Source organism: Lithobates pipiens, unplaced genomic scaffold (genome assembly GCF_037356315.1).
Source record: "Lithobates pipiens isolate NorthernLeopardFrog02 unplaced genomic scaffold, aLitPip1_a1.2 Scaffold_13, whole genome shotgun sequence".
NCBI lineage: Eukaryota > Metazoa > Chordata > Amphibia > Anura > Ranidae > Lithobates > Lithobates pipiens.
The window spans coordinates 414976560-414995316 of record NW_027507718.1 but is presented as its reverse complement, the minus strand read 5'-3'; the positions used below and the strand labels follow the sequence as shown (position 1 = coordinate 414995316).

Below are 18757 nucleotides of genomic sequence, written 5' to 3'. Positions count from 1 at the left end.
GTAAACTAAGACAAAAAGTCACCAAGCTCCATGCTGTTTCTTTAGTGAATAATGCTTATGTGTGAATTGTTTAACCGATTCAGCCCCGGAAGATTTTACCACTTTCCTGACCAGAGCACTTTTTGTGATTCGGCATTGAGTCACTTTAACTGACAATTGCGCGGCCCTGTGACATTACACCCAAACAAAATTAATGTCCTTTTTTTCCCAAAAATAGCGCTTTCTTTTGGTGGTATTTGATCACCTCTGCGGTTTTTATTTTTTGCGCTATAAACAAAAAAAGAGCAACAATTAAAAAATATATATATATATATATATATATATATATTTTTTTTTTTTTACTTTTTGCTATAATAAATATCCCCAAAAATATATATAAAAAAAAAATTTTCCTCAGTTCAGGACGATATGTATTCTACATTCAAAATAAATCACAATAAGCGTATATTGATTGGTTTATATCAGGGGAGGGCTCGACAAACCCCGGGCGCCAGGTCGCATTTGCGACTAGAATTAGCGACCTGGCGCCTGGGGAAGCACAGCTGGGGGTATCCTGTTTCCGTGCACCCTCCGGCGTGATCGTGTCAGGCCGTGCCGCCGCCAGCCGGTAATTGAGGCCGCGGCTTTGAGGCCTTCTGCGGTCCTATGTTTCCTTCTGGAATCTGGCGCCCTCTAGTGGTGGCTGTTGGTATGACAGCCAGCAATGCTAATGGAGCTTTCACTGCCCACCCATCTCCTCCCCTTTACTTAGAACGCCTAAAGATTATATATATGTTTTATTCTAACAACCTAGAGAATAAAATGGTGGTCGTTGCAATACTGTCTGTCACACCGTATTTGTGCAGCGGACTTACAAGCGCACTTTTTTGGGGAAAAATTATTTATTTAATTAAAAAAATAAGACAACAGTAAAGTTAGCCCAATTTTTTTTATATTGTGAAAAATAATGTTACGCCGAGTAAATTGATACCCAACATGTCACGCTTCAAAATTGTGTCCGCTCATGGAATGGCGACAAACATTTACCCTTTAAAATCTCCATAGGCGACGTTTAAAAAATTCTACAGGTTGCATGTTTTGAGTTACAGAGGAGGTCTAGGGCTAGAATTATTGCTCTCGCTCTACCAATCACGGCGATACCTCACATGTGGTTTGAACACCGCTTTCCTATGCGGGCGCTACTCACGTATGCGTTCGCTTCTGCACGCAAGCTTAGCGGGACAGGGCGCATTTAAAAAAAATGTTTTTTCTTATTTTAACTTTTTATTTTTTCACTGTTCTTTAAAAAAAAAATTGTCACTTTTATTCCTATTACAAGGAATGTAAAAATCCCTTGTAATAGAAAAAAGCATGACAGGTCCTCTTAAATATGAGATCTGGGGTCAGAGAGACCTCAGATCTCATATTTACACTAAAATGCAATAAAAAAAAAACAATTGTCATTTGAAAAAAATAAAATAAATAAAATGTCCCTCTAAGAGCTATGGGCAATGACTTGGAGACAGGTGGGGGGGGGGGGGGGGGGTTGGCGCTATCTTCCCCTCACTCGTCTCCATGTCAGGCCAGGGACAGGTCCGGATTGCCGTTATGGACCTGGCTCCTAACTTTTTTAGCTGGCTCCTAGATTCCAAGCAAACTTGTCAAGCCCTGAGTTATAGCGTCTACAAAATAGGGGATAGTTCTATGGCATTTTTATTATTATTATTTTTTGTTAGTAATGGCGGCAATCTGCGATTTTTATCATGACTGCGACATTATGACGGACATATCGGACACTTTTGACACTATTTTGGGTCCAATGTAATTTATACAGCGACCAGTGCTATAAAAATGCACTGATTACTGCGTAAATGACACTGGCAGGGAAGGGTTATAGATTAGGGGCGATCAAGGGGTTAAGTGTGTCCTAGGGAGTGATTCTAACTGTAGGGGTTATGGGCTACCACTGACATGGCAGCGATCACTGCTCCTGATGACAGGGAGAAGTAGATCCCTGTCATGTAACGGGGGAAATGCCTTGTTTACATAGGCATCTCCCCGTTCTGAAGCTCCGCGACACTATCACCGGGACACCGGCGGACATCAAGTCTGCGGGTCCTGCAGGCACGGTCACACTGTATGTGGCCAATTAAAGAGGACGTACAGGTACGCCCGTTTGCCCACCGAAGCCATTGCGCCAACATATATCGGCGTGCAGCGGTTGGCAAGTGGTTAATTAACCCCCCCTCTTTACTTGTGATTATTTTCTTTATTAGAAATATAGCGGGTACAGGATTTTCTATTAGTAACTGCAATAATCATGAGTGACAGGGGTCTGCCTCTTAATGCATGTGGTAGCCCATTTATAACTATAAACCAACAAACCTCAATAATCCTTTTTCCCTTACTGGCTAGAGGCCAGACAATAAACAGAGGGAGGTTGTACACTTTGGGATTACAATTCTGAAACACAGCAAATTAAACCCGAGCCCAGCAGCAATATATAACTTGTCTGTTTTTTGTTTTAGCTAACCCACAACTATGGGGGGCCCTGGGGCCTATGGCTTTGCCACAATTAACTAGCAAAGCATTCCAAAGGTAGAAGGTCGTATTGCGCAGAACACATTAAAAAAAAAGCTGTGATGGATCAGATTTATTAAATGAACAAAATATAAACCCTGTGGCTTTTAGCAGCATAAGGTGAAGGTGCCCATGGGGCTCCTCTAATAATCCATTAAAGTGCATATAAACCCTAACAATTTTGGTCTTTTAAAAATATCAATGAAAGTGTTTTGGTATATTTGTTCAGTAAGTGCAAGCAAAAAAATAAATAAAAAATCATTGATCCTGCAATAAAACCAGTGAGCTTGCATGTTTCTTATCTCCAGCAAAAAGAGATAAGTTCTACGAAATATAATACATCCTATATGTCTTGGAGATGAAGAGAGGGGTAGGTGTTCCGAAGTACTAACACACCTCCTGTTCTTGGGTGACAACACTGCTCCTCCAAAGATGCTGTACAATGAGAGAGCGTTAGATTAAGAGGGTGGTGTTGCGTTGTTCTACAGAGTAAAAAGTATCAAAAAAATGAATTGCTGCAGACACCGAATGTGGATCAAACCGTATCCACTACAAATAGTATTAGATGAAGAGGGTGGTGTTGCGCTGTTTTACAGAGTAGTAAGATAGGCAAAATAGTGATGAAAATGAGGGAGATACGATACTATAATCCGCAGTACTGGTAGAGAGCCAGTAAGTGCAAAGTGCAACAGATATAGTTCTTCAGTATAGGGAAACAGGGAATGTATTTTAATAATACTAGAAAAAGGAAAATTTGAGTATAGATTAAAGTGTAGTAAAAGTTCATATAATACGATTCTGTGCACAAAAATGTATCAGTATCTACAACATTCAAATAAAGTGCTACATAACATCAGAAAAACATACCACAGTGGAAAACATGCAAAATATCATCTGGGCAAATAATGCAAATGTAAACAATAATACATAAAAATCTGTGCAAAAAATCCATAATAAAGTGAAATTTCCTTATTTTTCTTTTACGTCTTTGTCTCTCAGTGGGAACTCTCCCCATGTGTTCAGAACAGACGTAAAAGAAAAATGAAGACCCATTGGGATGACTATCTGGGGATATGGGGAGAAGAACCTAATACATCCAGTGTTTGTGAACATGCGGTTACCTCTTTACCGCAAGGTAAGGGGCCACCACCTATCAGTGTGTGTTTGCACGAAGTGGAGAAACACCTGGATGTTTTCACCTTTTTGGATTTGTTGCACATCTAAAATACTTGCACAGTGAAGCACCTGCACTTTGGAAGATTTGCACTATATGCATGGCTGAACGTTAATATATTTATATGCCGATTTATATATACCGTATTTTTCGAATGTATAACACACACTTTTTTCCCCTAAAATCAGGGGGAAATCAGGGGTGCGTGTTATACGCCGATCCCCCGCTGTTTCTATCCCCTTCTGACGCTCTCTGCGGCTTCCGGGTATTTTCGTCTATCTTTGGCCGTTCTCGGCTATCTTCGGCCGTTCTCAACTATCTTCGGCTATTCTCAGTGGCTTTCGGAAAGCCAAAAGCCGCCTGAGAAGGGCCAAGTGTGGCCGAAAATAGCCGAGAATGGCTGAAAATAGGCGAGAACGGGCAAAAATAGCAGAGAACAGCAGAAAATAGGCGAGAATGGCCGAAAATAGGCGAGAACAGCCGAAAATAGGCGAGAACGGCCGAAAATAGCCGAGAATGGCTGACTGCGGCTGAAAATACCCGAAGGCCGCCGAGACCTACTGAGCGCCGCCAAGATACACAGTACATCCACTCTGTATCTCGGCGGTGCCATTTTTAAATGGCAAACACACTAACGAGGCTGCAAATGACTGGCAAGGCTGCAATAGAAGACAGCAAATGACTGACAAGACTGCAATAGAAGGCTGCAAATGACTGACAAGGCTACAATTGACACTGATGAGGCTGCATTGATGGGCACTTAAATGTAAGTTTTTTTCCTTAAACTTCCCTCCTAAAAAAAAAAAAATCTTTTAAATTCCCTCCTAAACTTGGGGTGCGTGTTATACGCCGATAAATACAGTAGAAGATTTTTTTGGATAAATAGACTATCGCTTATTTTTATTTTATTTTTTGTTGGATTTTCACAAATGTAATCTATTATTTGTGTGATAGAAATTCATATAACAGCTGTTACACTGTTGTTTGCATTACTTTGCACAGGTTAGGTTCACAGAACGTATGAATATTGTTCTTTCTTGCATGGTATCACTACCTTTACAACTCCGTAGTGTACTGTATATATATCATAGATTTTTTTGATATCATTCACTTTGCACTATTATGGATTTTTTGCACAGATTTTTATATATTATTGATTACATTTGCATTATTTGCACAGATGATATTTTGCATGTTTTGCACTGTGGTATGTTTTTCTGATGTTATGTAGCATCTTAATTGAATGGTGTAGATACTGATACATCTTTGTGCACAGGATCGTATTATATGAACTTTTACTACACTTTAATCTATACTCTAATTTTACTTTATTCTAGTATTATTAAAATACATTCCCTGTTTCCCTATACTGAAGAACTATATCTGTTGCACTCTGCACTTACTGGCTCTCTACCAGTACTGCGGATTATAGTAACGTATCTGCCTCATTTTCATCACTATTTTTCCTATCTTACTACTCTGTAGAACAGCGCAACACCACCCTCTTAATCTAATACTATTTGTAGTGGATACGGTTTGATCCACATTCGGTGTCTACAGCAGTTCATTTTTTTATACTTTTTACATGGTAGCGCAGGAATATTTATTCATTACATAAATGAGAGAGCGTTGTCACCTTAGGACAGAAATGTATTAAAACCAAAAATGTAATATACTGCAGTTTACCATATTATTACATGTGGGGGCTGCATTCGTTTTCTTTTTTAGGCATTTTTTTTCTTCTGCTTTCATCTGATGATCTGGCCAATAACACACCTCCTGTATTAGAGTGCCTCCACTCTTGATGATGAAACAGAAGGGCACCTTTCGGACAGCAGCATTGCCAGTCTGGGGGGGAGGCAAGCGATAGATGTACTAGCATATTTAAACACACTAACAAATTGAAGCCAATCTCCAGCTAACACTGTATAATCAGTTACAGCAAACTGTTTTTGTTTTCCATTTGGGAAAAAGGATTTACATAAATAAATAAAAGATGATTATTGTAAGCATCCCTGTCAGTGATGAATGGTTTCTTGCATCTCCTTAACTAAACATCTGCAGGAGAGCTTGTTCTTTTGAAAAACAACAGACTAACTGGCTAGATCGCCAAGCGAAAATAAAGGAAGGAAGGCCTAGAAAAAAAACGAATACAGCCATCACATCTAAGAATTGCTAAGCTGCAATATAATAAATGTTTGTCTCTGGGGTTAATACTGCTTTAACAGCAGGATCGCCAAGTAAAAATAGTCTGATAAAAACGAATGCAGCCCCCTCAACTAAGGACTGGCATGCTCCAATATATTCCATTTGTGTTCTTGGGTTTAAAAATATTTTAACATAAGCAGTGTTGTAATGGTTTGGTAAGGGGTTCAAAGGAGCATACCACATTTTTTCTTATTTTCAATAGTGAAAATCAGAAACAGATAAGCCAATAAGCTAAATTCATGCTGTTAAAATTAAAGGTTACTGTACATTAAACATCATATTAAAGCAAGCTAAACTAGTGCAACAAAAATATATACAGCCATTAATGTGTGTGTATAGGTGTGAATTTGCTCTAAAATCATGTTTTACCTTACAGTACCTATATATTTACTAAACTTTTATATAATTAAGATAAGTGTAATCTTAGCTACACCCCCTACGTACATAGTAAGCAGTATAAAGTATAAAGCTTTACCCCTTTTTTTTTTTAAAGTAAAGCGGAGTTCCACCCAAAATGGAACTTCTGCTTTATGGGAAGGTGACCCCCTGACATGCCACATTTGGCATGTCATTTTTTTGGGGGGGGGAGCGGAAACCCTCTATTTAGAGGGTTCCAGCTCCCACTTCCTCCTGCTGCGCAGGAGGCAAGTTCACCTTCCCCCCTCCCTCTCAGCAATCATCTGGGACACGTCACAGGTCCCAGATGATTGCTAGGCCAGTCACAGCGTGCTGCGGGGGCTCACGCATGTGCAGTGCGTGCCCGGCTGTGAAGCCACAGCCGGCACCCACAGTGACAATGCCGGCGCCACAGAGAGGAGGGGGAGAGGAGCGGGGCTTCGTTCCCCCGCATCGTTGGACCCTGGGACAGGTAAGTGTCCGATTATTAAAAGTCAGCAGCTGTAGTATAACTGCTGACTTTTAATTTTTTTTTTTTAGGGGATTTCAGCTTTACGTTGGCTATACACAGTACAGTATGTATGAACATTCGTATGAAAATTCTTTGTACATTCGATGACTGAACAAATGCCAGTCGAAAATTATGAAAGTAACATTCGATTTGGGAATGAATGTAATTTACCAAACAAAGATTTTCCATCCTTCTTCTTCCAATTTTCTTGTTACTGGGATCAAAAACAAACATTGATTTGACCCCACTAGCAATTAGAAAATCAGACAGGTTTTTAAAACAATAAAATAAAATAAATATATAAATCTTTTGGTGTATAGCCAGCTTTAGACACTTTAAAAGCTTAGATAAAAGTGTCTACTCTGAGATAAAGTACAGGAAGGCGGATCTGTGTAGGACGTTGTGTGTTGTGTGTAAGTTGTGGGTCAACCTACTACTGACACTGCTTCCTCATCCTTCCTCTCTACATTGGACACCTTCCCCCCAAGTTACAGTATATATTGGGGGTGACTAGCTACATGAATATTCACTTGGAAAGTGAATGCTCACTGAACTTAGTAAATAAAGTAAAGCTCACTTTAATCATCCAGTCATATGCTAGCAAAAATTCCGCTCTTGAAGGTCCCTTGCACATGATTGGCATTTAAATAAGAATACACTTTACCCTATAAAATTCAATTTCCAAAGGGAACATACACTCTCATAAAGAAAATCCACTTTGCCAAATCAACGGCTTCTATTGCTTTAGTAAATCAGCCCTACAGAGTCAAAAGATAGCAGCACTTAGCTAGACCTATGTAAGCCAAGTAGTTAGAAAGCAACAGCATTATGCTTACTGTTTGCCAAGACATCATCTACATAATGCATGCTTTCAAAATGTGGTTAAAACTACATTACCCTTTTAAAGATATGATGTGCCAATCAGTACATAATTAAAGTGGTTTTAAATGCAAAAGCAAATATTTATTATATTGCAGCTTAGCAATTCTTAGATGTGATGGCTGCATTACTTTTCTTTTTTAGGCTATTTTCACCTGATGATCTGGTGATCTGGTGATCTGGCCAATAACTCTGTTGTTCTTCAACAAAACAACCTCCCCTGCAGATGTGTCAGTTACAGGGCTGAGACAAACAATTTGATACAGGCTGAATTGCTTACAATGATCAGTTTTTATTTATTCATGAAAAAAAACAGATATACATTAGAAATCATTTCATTTCCTTCACTATCAAAACCTAAAAATGTTTGATTTCCTTCAGGAGAGGAGAAGATCTGGGTCCCACCCATGATGGGGAATGTGGCTTGCTCCTCAAGAAACCATAACTGCTTATAAAGTGTGATCTGGAGTTTGGCTTCAATTTGTTAGTGTATTTGAATAAGCTAGTACATCTAACACTCCCCTCAGATTGCCAATGCTGCTGCACAAATGTGGCCCCTGTGCTCATTCTTCAAGTGTGGGGGTATTCTAATACAGGAGGTGTGTTATTGGCCAGATCACTGGTGAAAACAGAAGGAAAAAAAAGCTAAAAAAAAAGAAAATGAATGTGGTCACCACATCTAAAGATTGGTAAGCTGTAATACATTAGATTTTTGGTTGGGGGTTCATACTTCTTTAACCACTTGCTTACTGGGCACTTAAATCCCCTCCTGCCCAGACCAATTTTCCGCTTTCAGCGCTGATGCACTTTGAATGACAATTGCGCGGTCATACAACACTGTACTCAAATTTTATTTTTATTCTTTCTTAAAAAAAATCTAAAATGTCAGAATTGTAATTGTTTTGTTTTTTTGTATAATTTTGCAAACAGATCATTTTTCTCCTTCACTGATGTATGCTGATGAGGCGGCACTGATGGGCACCAATAGATGGCAGTGATGGGCACTGATGCATGGCAATAATGAGCACGGATCGGTTACACTGATAGGCAGCACTGCTAGGTGGCACTGATTGGCGCCACCAGTGGGCATTGATAGGTGGCACTTGTGGGAATTGATAGGTGGCACTCATCGACATCGATAGGTGGCACTGGTGAGCACTGTGTGCACAGGCAGGTGGCACTGGCAGGGGGTACTGATGGGCACAGATTAGGCAGAATTGCCTCTTCCTCTTCAGGACTGATGTCCCTTGCAGATAAGCCAGTGATCGGCTTTTTTTTCTCCTCACGCTGTCACCATGAGGAAAACCGAGCTTATGTTTACATCATATGATCAGCTGTCATTGGCTGACAGCTGGGCATGTGGTAAGGGGTCTAGGACAAGCAGGGGGAACACGGGGCATGTGCAAAGGGGAGGCTGTCATATGATGGCCTCCTGGAAATTCAGGTCCACACTGTGGCCGTCATTCGGCTATAGCGCGGACGGCAAGAGGTTAAAGATCTAATGATTACACTCGGCACTTACAGAGCTCTCTTATTATTGGTTGCACTTCGCCAGTGTAGGTGGTTTGAAATCAACCCACACTTCTAAACATTTATTACCTAGGACAGCCTTTCTGAGCCAGGGTTCCATGGATCTCTAGGATCCCTCCTGAGATTGCCAAGGATTCTTTGAGCAAATAAATAGTGGTTGACTGACTTCTCATCAGACAGTGCCTGTATAGTTACAGGTCCAATGTAATGGGTAGAGCCAGTGGTCTCAGACCAATGGATCCTCTGCCCCTTTCTCTTGGATAAGTTACAGCTGAAACATTTTATACTTTGTGCTGTCCCTGAAGGTGGAATTCTTCCAAAAGACCACTACAATTTGCTTTGATAAAAAAGTGCTTTGTATTACAAGCATGTTTCTGGAACGAATTATGCATGCAATCCAAGGTTTTACTGTAATGTGAAGGGGTATTCTTCCTCCTATTGGCTACCAATGGAAGGGAGCCCAAAAATGATCCACTTGGCATGTCAAAAACTGTTGAAATGCCACATAAATTATTGTTTAATTAATTACAGGCATACCCCACTTTTAAGTACACAATGGGGTTTATTTACCAAAGCTGGAAATTGCAAAATCAGGCTCACTTCTGCATAGAAACCAATGAGCTTCTAACCCCGGCTTCTTCAATTAACCTTTGGTAATAAAACCTGGAAGCTCATTGGTTTCTATGCAGAAGTGAGCCTGATTTTGCACTTTCCAGCTTTAGTAAATAAACCCCATTGTGTACTTAAAAGTGGGGTATGTCTGTATAGATACAGCATCTAACTGATGATGCAAATGTGCTGTGAGCTGAAGATGTATTCACATTTAGCAGTGGTCTCCTGGGGTGTGAACATTTTATCAAGGGTTCCTCAGGGGTTAAAAGGTTAAGAAAGACTGACCTAGGGCTTAAAAAAAATGTTTTACAAAAGTGTATAATAGAATATATATCATATTCAAAAAACAGAATTACCGAAAAACTGATAGCGGAAGCACATTTGGAAACCTGACTTACAGAATATGCAGCCCTAATCTTTACCTTGAACTACGTAGAGGGTTCTTTACTGTAAGAGCGGCAAGGATGTGGAATTCCCTTTCACAGGCGGTGGTCTCAGCGAGGGGCATTGATCGTTTCAAGAAACTATTAGATAAGCACCTGAACGACCGCAACATACAGAGATATACAATGTAATACTGACATATAATCACACACATGGGTTGAACTTGATGGACTTATGTATTTTTTTAATCTCACCTACTATGTAATTATGTAATCTAAGAGATACACATATAAAGAGTTTCAAAAGCGACATATTTAAAATGAAACACTAAGTGGCAATGATGGTCAATCTGCAAACTAAGAAACACAGTTGCTGTGCTAAGGGTCACATAGTTTGCTGAATTTACCATTAACTTGTTTTTGAAAAACTGCCCCAAGCTTGTATAGCACAGAATCTCAGCCTCTTGCCATACATTCTATGCTGTACAACCTTGCTTGGTTCTATGGGGATGATTTACTAAAAGCAAATAGACTGTGCACTTTGCTGTTGCACTCTGCAAGAGCAATTGCTCCAGAGGTTAATAAATGGGTGGAAGCTCTGCTGGCTCACTTCATATAGACAATCAATGTCTGCTTAAAACTTGTCCTCTGCCTGGACAGTGCTGATTGGCCCTGTGCTGATCACATGCACTCTCCCAAGAAAAAAAAACACTAGCAATACACACCAAACTGAGCATGTGCAGCTTGCCTCTAAGGCTCTGTTCTATTAGGAGATGTTTTGGGGACTGTGGAAGAAGGGGAGGATCAAAGAAGTCAGAATCAAACAGCCTTTTTACACAACGGAGAGGATTAATCCCTTAGGTTCCACAGAGAGTATAACAAGCATTATTTACTGCATAAACAGACTGATATTAGTTGTGGATTTAGTAACACATACAGTAACCGCTTGCCAGCCAGCCTCCGCAGTTATACTGCGGCAGGTTGGCTCGCCTGTGCGAATCACTGAAGGTGTACGTTGGGCTTGTATGCGGCGTATTGTGGGCACGCCCATTGGCCAGCAGGGGAGCCAACCAGCAGACAGGGGAGCAAGGGATCACACAGAGATCCTGTCTTTCTGTTATGCAGGAAGATGGATCGGTGTATTGACCCGAGCAGCCCATCCGCCATACAGTTAGTAAACACACTGAGGGAACACATTTAACCCTTTGATCACTGATGTTAGACCCTTCCCTGCCAGTGTCATTAGTACAATGTCAGTGTATATTTTTAGCACCGATCACTGTAATAATTTCACTAGTTCCCAAAAAAGTGTCAAAAATGTCAGTTAGGTGTATGATCTGTCTGCCGCAATGTCGCAGTCCCGCTAAAAATCAATGATCACTGCCATTACTAGTAAAAAAAAAATATGTTTTTATTAAAAATATATATACCGTATATTAAAAATGCCATAAATCTATCCCCTATTTTGCAGACGCTATAACTTTTGTGCAAACCAATCAATATATGCTTTTTCGGGGGTTTTTTAACTAAAAATATGTAGCAGAATGCATATTGGCCTAAATTGATGAAGAAATTAAATTTTTTAATTTTTTTTATTGGGTGTGTTTTATAGCAGAAAGTAAAAAAAATTGTGTTTTTTTTTTTTCACAATTGTTGGTCTTAATTTGTTTATAGCAAAAAAAAAATAAGAACCGCAGAGGTGATCAAATACCACCAAAAGAAAGCTCTATTTGTGGGGAAAAAGGACATACATTTTATTTAGGTATAGCATCGCACGTCCATGAAATTGTCAGTTAAAATAATGCAGTGCCGTATCACAAAATAATGGCCTGGTCAGGAAAGGGGTAAATCCTTCCGGGGCTGAAGTGCTTTGACAAAAAAACTGAAAGCAGATTGGTTTCTATGCAGAGCTGCACCAGATTTTGCACTCTCCAGTTATAGTAAAACAACCCCAATGCATCAGTTGTGATGACCAAAAAGGATAAAAAGGAATTAGAAATAAACATTGTTTTTTGTTTTTGTTTTTTAAAGAAACATTGCAAAGAGCCATCACTACTAAGGAACTGCAATTCCCAGAAATTCTTGGCATAGAGAAGCATAAACCGAACATTAAATTTCCCCGAGTGTTAGCCAACCATGTACAATTATTGCTGGAACAACAATTTAAATTGTACTCCTTCATTTTCACATCAGTTCCATGATTTCATAAGTAACTCTATTATAGAAACATTACCTCCTAATCCCGGCCTGAGACGATTATCATACCCATCCAGAAGTCTGTCTAGAATTCTTGTGAAGATGGTTATGTTATTTTTTGCATCATCATCCATGTTGTCTGCAAGGACTTGCCTAGGCAGAAATAATTTCATAGTTAAGCATTACTAATATATTTAAAACTTGTGTATAGGTCGATAACAAGAATAGCACACCGTCACAACAAAGAGGATGAATTTGCTGCCAATTGATCATTTTGGTAAGTTACTAAGGCTTAGGGGCTGACTTACTAATAAGTCACTTAGCTGTAGGCACTTCAAACCCCCAATTATGTGCAGAGGAGGATACTATTTATTTAATGCCCCCGCACATGACTGGGTGTTTGACGTGAACACAGCTCTGCTGGGCTAAGTGAAAAAATGTTCTACTTTTTGTAAATGACCCCCTTGATGTGGAAGGAAAGGCTGCACATATGGCTGCAATAATAACACAAAATCTTCTTCAGTAAATGGCTCCCTAGCGGTACCTGGACCCAATGCAGTAGGCTAATGGATACATCAAACAAGAGTGTTGCAGCTCTTGATGTTCACTAAAAGTGCAACTTTAAACTAAACCAAGATAGGAAAGAATAGCAAAAAAAAAAAAAACGCAGCCAACAGCCATTTCACACAAACTGGACATGCTTTGTCAAAGGGGTGGTATGTATTTATCCTGCCTTTCCCTGTCTTGTTTTTATCTTGACAGCTACAGAACAGAGCAACATTAGGGGAAGACAAGTACTGGATCACACTTTGTTGGTTTATTTGCTATAACTAATAATGCTAGTACACAATAACAGAAATCTTTTTAAATGGGGATTACTATGCAAAGGCTGCCATAATATTATTATTATTTTATTTTTATTTTTATTTTATATATAACAATATTATACTATTATGCAAAGGGTACCATAATAATATTACATTTCTAAGGCATGTATATTTGGAAAATACATTTTATAAACTTGTATTATAAGTAGACAGATGCACTTTATTAATAAACACACAATCACAATTTAATTAGCAAACATATTATATATTATGCAGGCATACCACACTTTTAAGTACACAATGGGGTTTATTTACTAAAGCTGGAAAGTGCAAAATCAGACTCCCTTCTGCATAGGAACCAATGAGCTTCTAACCCCAGATTGTTCAATTAAGCTTTGGTAATAAAACCTGGAAGCTGATTGGTTTCTATGCAGACGGGAGTCTGATTTTGCACTTTCCAGCTTTAGTAAATAAATCCCATTGTGTACTTAAAAGTGGGGAATGGCTGTATATAATTATGGTATGTTTTTAAGATATTATTAATAACAGCCATATACCGTCAATTAAGTCAAACAGCCAACCAGACCAAGTAGATCTTTTTTTTTTCAGGTCCTTACACTCTAATTGGCTGCCTACATTAAAACAAGTTTTTCACAAGGTGCAAGACTTGCCCTCTCTATATTATCCCCTATTTAAAAACAGATACCAATTACATAGCTACACTTTTTATATCATGGAACAGTATACAATCTAAATTGATATACTATATTTAAATATACTTCCTATAATTAATGCAATAAAATTATTATTCCTATCTTGAAAATGTTTCCTATATAAGTTATTCACGAATATTTGTTGAAAATGTATGATGTCCTTTGATTAATATAGTATTCAAAAAATAGTTTTTAGTAGCTTCTGTACTTTGAAATAAAGCAACACCTAAAACAAAATAAGTTTTTGTTACCCAAATGTTTATCCCTCTAAAGCCACATTGTCCTTCTTTAGCTCAAAGTACAAAAACTACTAATCTGCAATTTTTGCATTCTAAATATTCAAAGGAAATGATAAATGTCCAACAAATATTAATTCTGAGTTCCAGAGTTGTGTTACTAAATGTCAGAATTTTTATAAGGAAACAAGGAGACTTGGAATCCTGAAATTACATAATTCGAGTAAAAATGCCAATACATAGACGATATTCATTATATGCGCAATACAGTGATTAAGAATGTGTGAATATGTCTTATGTCACCAACGTCTAGAATTTACATTAATTAACACTTTGCCTATGGTTTTTAAATGATGTTCTTAACATTTATATTTTAATTCTATCAATTTATTTTCCTACACATAGAGGTATATAAACCTGTATACTGATAGTTCTACAAATAACGCATTACAAAAAAAAAATGTTTCAGCATATCGCATTATCTAGTTCTTATCTAGTGCATTTACATCTAAATGCAAATATTAGCAAGCTGCACAAAGGTACTGATGGTAACATATATAAAAATAGAAAATTGCATTTTATGCTTTCATCCTTAAGGACAGCTCTGTCATATTAGGAGCTGCACAATACTTTACGTCTGCAAAGCAGCAGTTTTATTACCCCTTTTGCTGAGCAGACAAATGGAACATCAGGATAAATATAAGTTGTAGAAAACACTCGCTATGTATTTATGTTGCCATTATGAAACAAGAAAACAATCAGACACAAACTTGACTAATAAAGCTCCCACTGTTTTATTGAGAAAGAGCTTGGCATTGTATACTAGCTCCATCTAGAGGATACGAGAAGCCACATGACTACTTTTCTAGGGACAAGACAATGTCCAACAAATGGGAACGCGTCAACATGTCAGCAGCAACTCCTCGATGTACCAGCAGTTTTGTCTTTTGCCATGCACTTTCTTTCAATGCCTTCAATTATGATATTATAGGGTTAAATACGATATTGTCATTGGCTTCATCAACTCTCCCTGTACTTTTTTTACATCACCTGCCACTGGTGCTTATGTCAGATAAAGTGATTTGATTTGTGAGCATAATTAACCCATGGCTGCCTCCTAAAGATAAGAGCTATGGGGCATTGGGTGCCATCAGCAGCTCAAATGATTTAAACTAATGTGACTTTACAATGCATTTTGCTCCAATTAGCTCTTGGTTTCTATGGATCAGTGTTAGGCAGGCTTTAATTAAAATACCCCAAAAAAATGCCCAGTGCTGAAATAAGCGCAATGTAGAAAGTCCATGCATGATATAAGGTGAAGAAGATAAGGAGCTCACCTTGTTGATAGCCACATGAACAGGGTGAGCAGCATGCCTAGGTTCCTCTTATGGAAGGGTAGCCTGCTTTCCATAGTGACTCCAGTGGGGTCTTTATATAAAAACCTGAGGGAGAGAACAAAATCAGATTATTGGGAAGCACCTAGGAGAGACAAGATCATCAAGCAACAGCAGAGCCATGAACTTCCAGGTGACCATGCATGGTCCAGGAGGACTGGTGGAAAGTCCATAAGGACTGTAGTAAGAGCTTCTTCTACCTGGACTCTTCTCTGCCACAATGCCATGTGCTGGAGTGACTACCCCACTTGTCAACACTCTACACATGGACTCTCCACCATCACCAGGGACCACAGGGACCGCATACATAGCTGAGGATGTAGCAAAGGATGGAAATGTAGAGCAGATCGCTGGGCTCAATAGGAGAGCCAAGCCAGGCTGGAGCACAAGTTGTCCTGGGCACGGGCAGTGCCAGCATTGGGGGTCCCCGGTAATTGGAGTGTACCTGGTTGGGGATGCGGGGAAGGTGCCGGCACGGAGGATGCTGGAGGTGCAGAGCGGCTGCGGTACACAGAGGCTCGCTGAGAACAGATCCTGCCTGCTCTGAATGGAGGAGGGTCTCTCTCTCTCTCAGCCGGGGGCGAGCTGATGTTTGCTTGGTGCCCGCGCTGGAGTGGTAGCGGGGGCGCGCCTGGCTCTGGGAGTTCCCTCTCCGTATACAGGAGAGAGAGGAGGAATTGGCGGCGGAGCGCTCCTGATGCTAGGATGCCGGAGACAGCTCGTCCGGGGATGCGTGTGATTGTGACATGAGCCAGCCTGGCCGGGAGCTCCCAGTCCTCCTTACACCTCCGACATCTGCAAAGAGCGGGGGCGCCTGCGCCGTCATCCAGACATGCAGCACTATCCCTACATATATCCATCAACACGTCCCTACATTCCATACACATCCCTACATATATTCTATACACATCCCTACATACATTCCATACACATCCCTACATATATTCTATACACATCCCTACATATATTCTATACACATCCCTACATACATTCCATACACATCCCTACATATATCCATCAACACGTCCCTACATTCTATACACATCCCTACATACATTCCATACACATCCCTACATATATTCTATACACATCCCTACATACATTCCATACACATCCCTACATATATTCTATACACATCCCTACATACATTCCATACACATCCCTACATATATCCATCAACACGTCCCTACATTCTATACACATCCCTACATACATTCCATACACACCCCTACATATATTCTATACACATCCCTACATACATTCCATACATACATCCCTACATACATTCCATACATACATCCCTACATACATCCCTACATACATCCCTACATACATTCCATACACACCCCTACATATATTCTATACACATCCCTACATACATTCCATACATACATCCCTACATACATTCCATACACACCCCTACATATATTCTATACACATCCCTACATACATTCCATACATACATCCCTACATACATTCCATACATACATCCCTACATACATTCCATACATACATCCCTACATACATTCCATACACACCCCTACATATATTCTATACACATCCCTACATACATTCCATACATACATCCCTACATACATTCCATACATACATCCCTACATACATCCCTACATACATCCCTACATACATTCCATACACACCCCTACATATATTCTATACACATCCCTACATACATTCCATACATACATCCCTACATACATTCCATACACACCCCTACATATATTCTATACACATCCCTACATACATTCCATACATACATCCCTACATACATTCCATACATACATCCCTACATACATTCCATACATACATCCCTACATACATTCCATACACACCCCTACATATATTCTATACACATCCCTACATACATTCCATACATACATCCCTACATACATTCCATACATACATCCCTACATACATTCCATACACATCCCTACATACATCCCATACATACATCCCTACATACATCCCTACATACATTCCATACACATCCCTACATACATTCTATAAACATCCCTACATACATTCTATACACATCCCTACATACATTCTGTACACATCCCTACATGCATTCTATACACATCCCTACATACATTCCACACACATCCCTACATATATTCTATACACATCCCTACATACATTCCATACATACATCCCTACATACATTCCATACATACATCCCTACATACATTCCATACATACATCCCTACATACATTCCATACATACATCCCTACATACATCCCTACATACATTCCATACACACCCCTACATATATTCTATACACATCCCTACATACATTCCATACATACATCCCTACATACATTCCATACACACCCCTACATATATTCTATACACATCCCTACATACATTCCATACATACATCCCTACATACATTCCATACATACATCCCTACATACATTCCATACATACATCCCTACATACATTCCATACACACCCCTACATATATTCTATACACATCCCTACATACATTCCATACATACATCCCTACATACATTCCATACATACATCCCTACATACATTCCATACACATCCCTACATACATCCCATACATACATCCCTACATACATCCCTACATACATTCCATACACATCCCTACATACATTCTATAAACATCCCTACATACATTCTATACACATCCCTACATACATTCTGTACACATCCCTACATGCATTCTATACACATCCCTACATACATTCCACACACATCCCTACATATATTCTATACACATCCCTACATACATTCCATACATACATCCCTACATACATTCCATACATACATCCCTACATACATTCCATACATACATCCCTACATACATTCCATACACATCCCTACATACATTCTATATACATCCCTACATACATTCTGTACACATCCCTACATGCATTCCATACACATCCCTACATACATTCCATACACATCCCTACATACATACATCCCTACATACATTCCATACACATCCCTACATACATTCTATACACATCCCTACATACATTCCATACACATCCCTACATACATTCCATACACATCCCTACATACATTCTATACACATCCCTACATGCATTCTATACACATCCCTACATACATTCCATACACATCCATACA

At 39.3% G+C, this 18757-nt stretch overlaps 1 protein-coding gene across 1 annotated transcript in view; it reads right to left on the bottom strand.

The window, feature by feature from the left end:
- GABRA2 (gamma-aminobutyric acid type A receptor subunit alpha2) overlaps positions 1 to 18484 on the bottom strand; it is a 261837-nt gene extending 243353 nt beyond the window's left edge. The window contains exons 1-3 of the mRNA XM_077477538.1: positions 16064 to 18484; positions 15562 to 15666; positions 12486 to 12601 (exon numbers count right to left, since the gene is read on the bottom strand). Of these exons, the coding sequence (XP_077333664.1) occupies positions 12486 to 12601; positions 15562 to 15635 (190 nt within the window). The 5' untranslated portion in view covers positions 15636 to 15666; positions 16064 to 18484. The remainder of the gene's footprint in view (positions 1 to 12485; positions 12602 to 15561; positions 15667 to 16063) is intronic.
- Between the last annotated feature and the right edge of the window lie 273 nt (positions 18485 to 18757).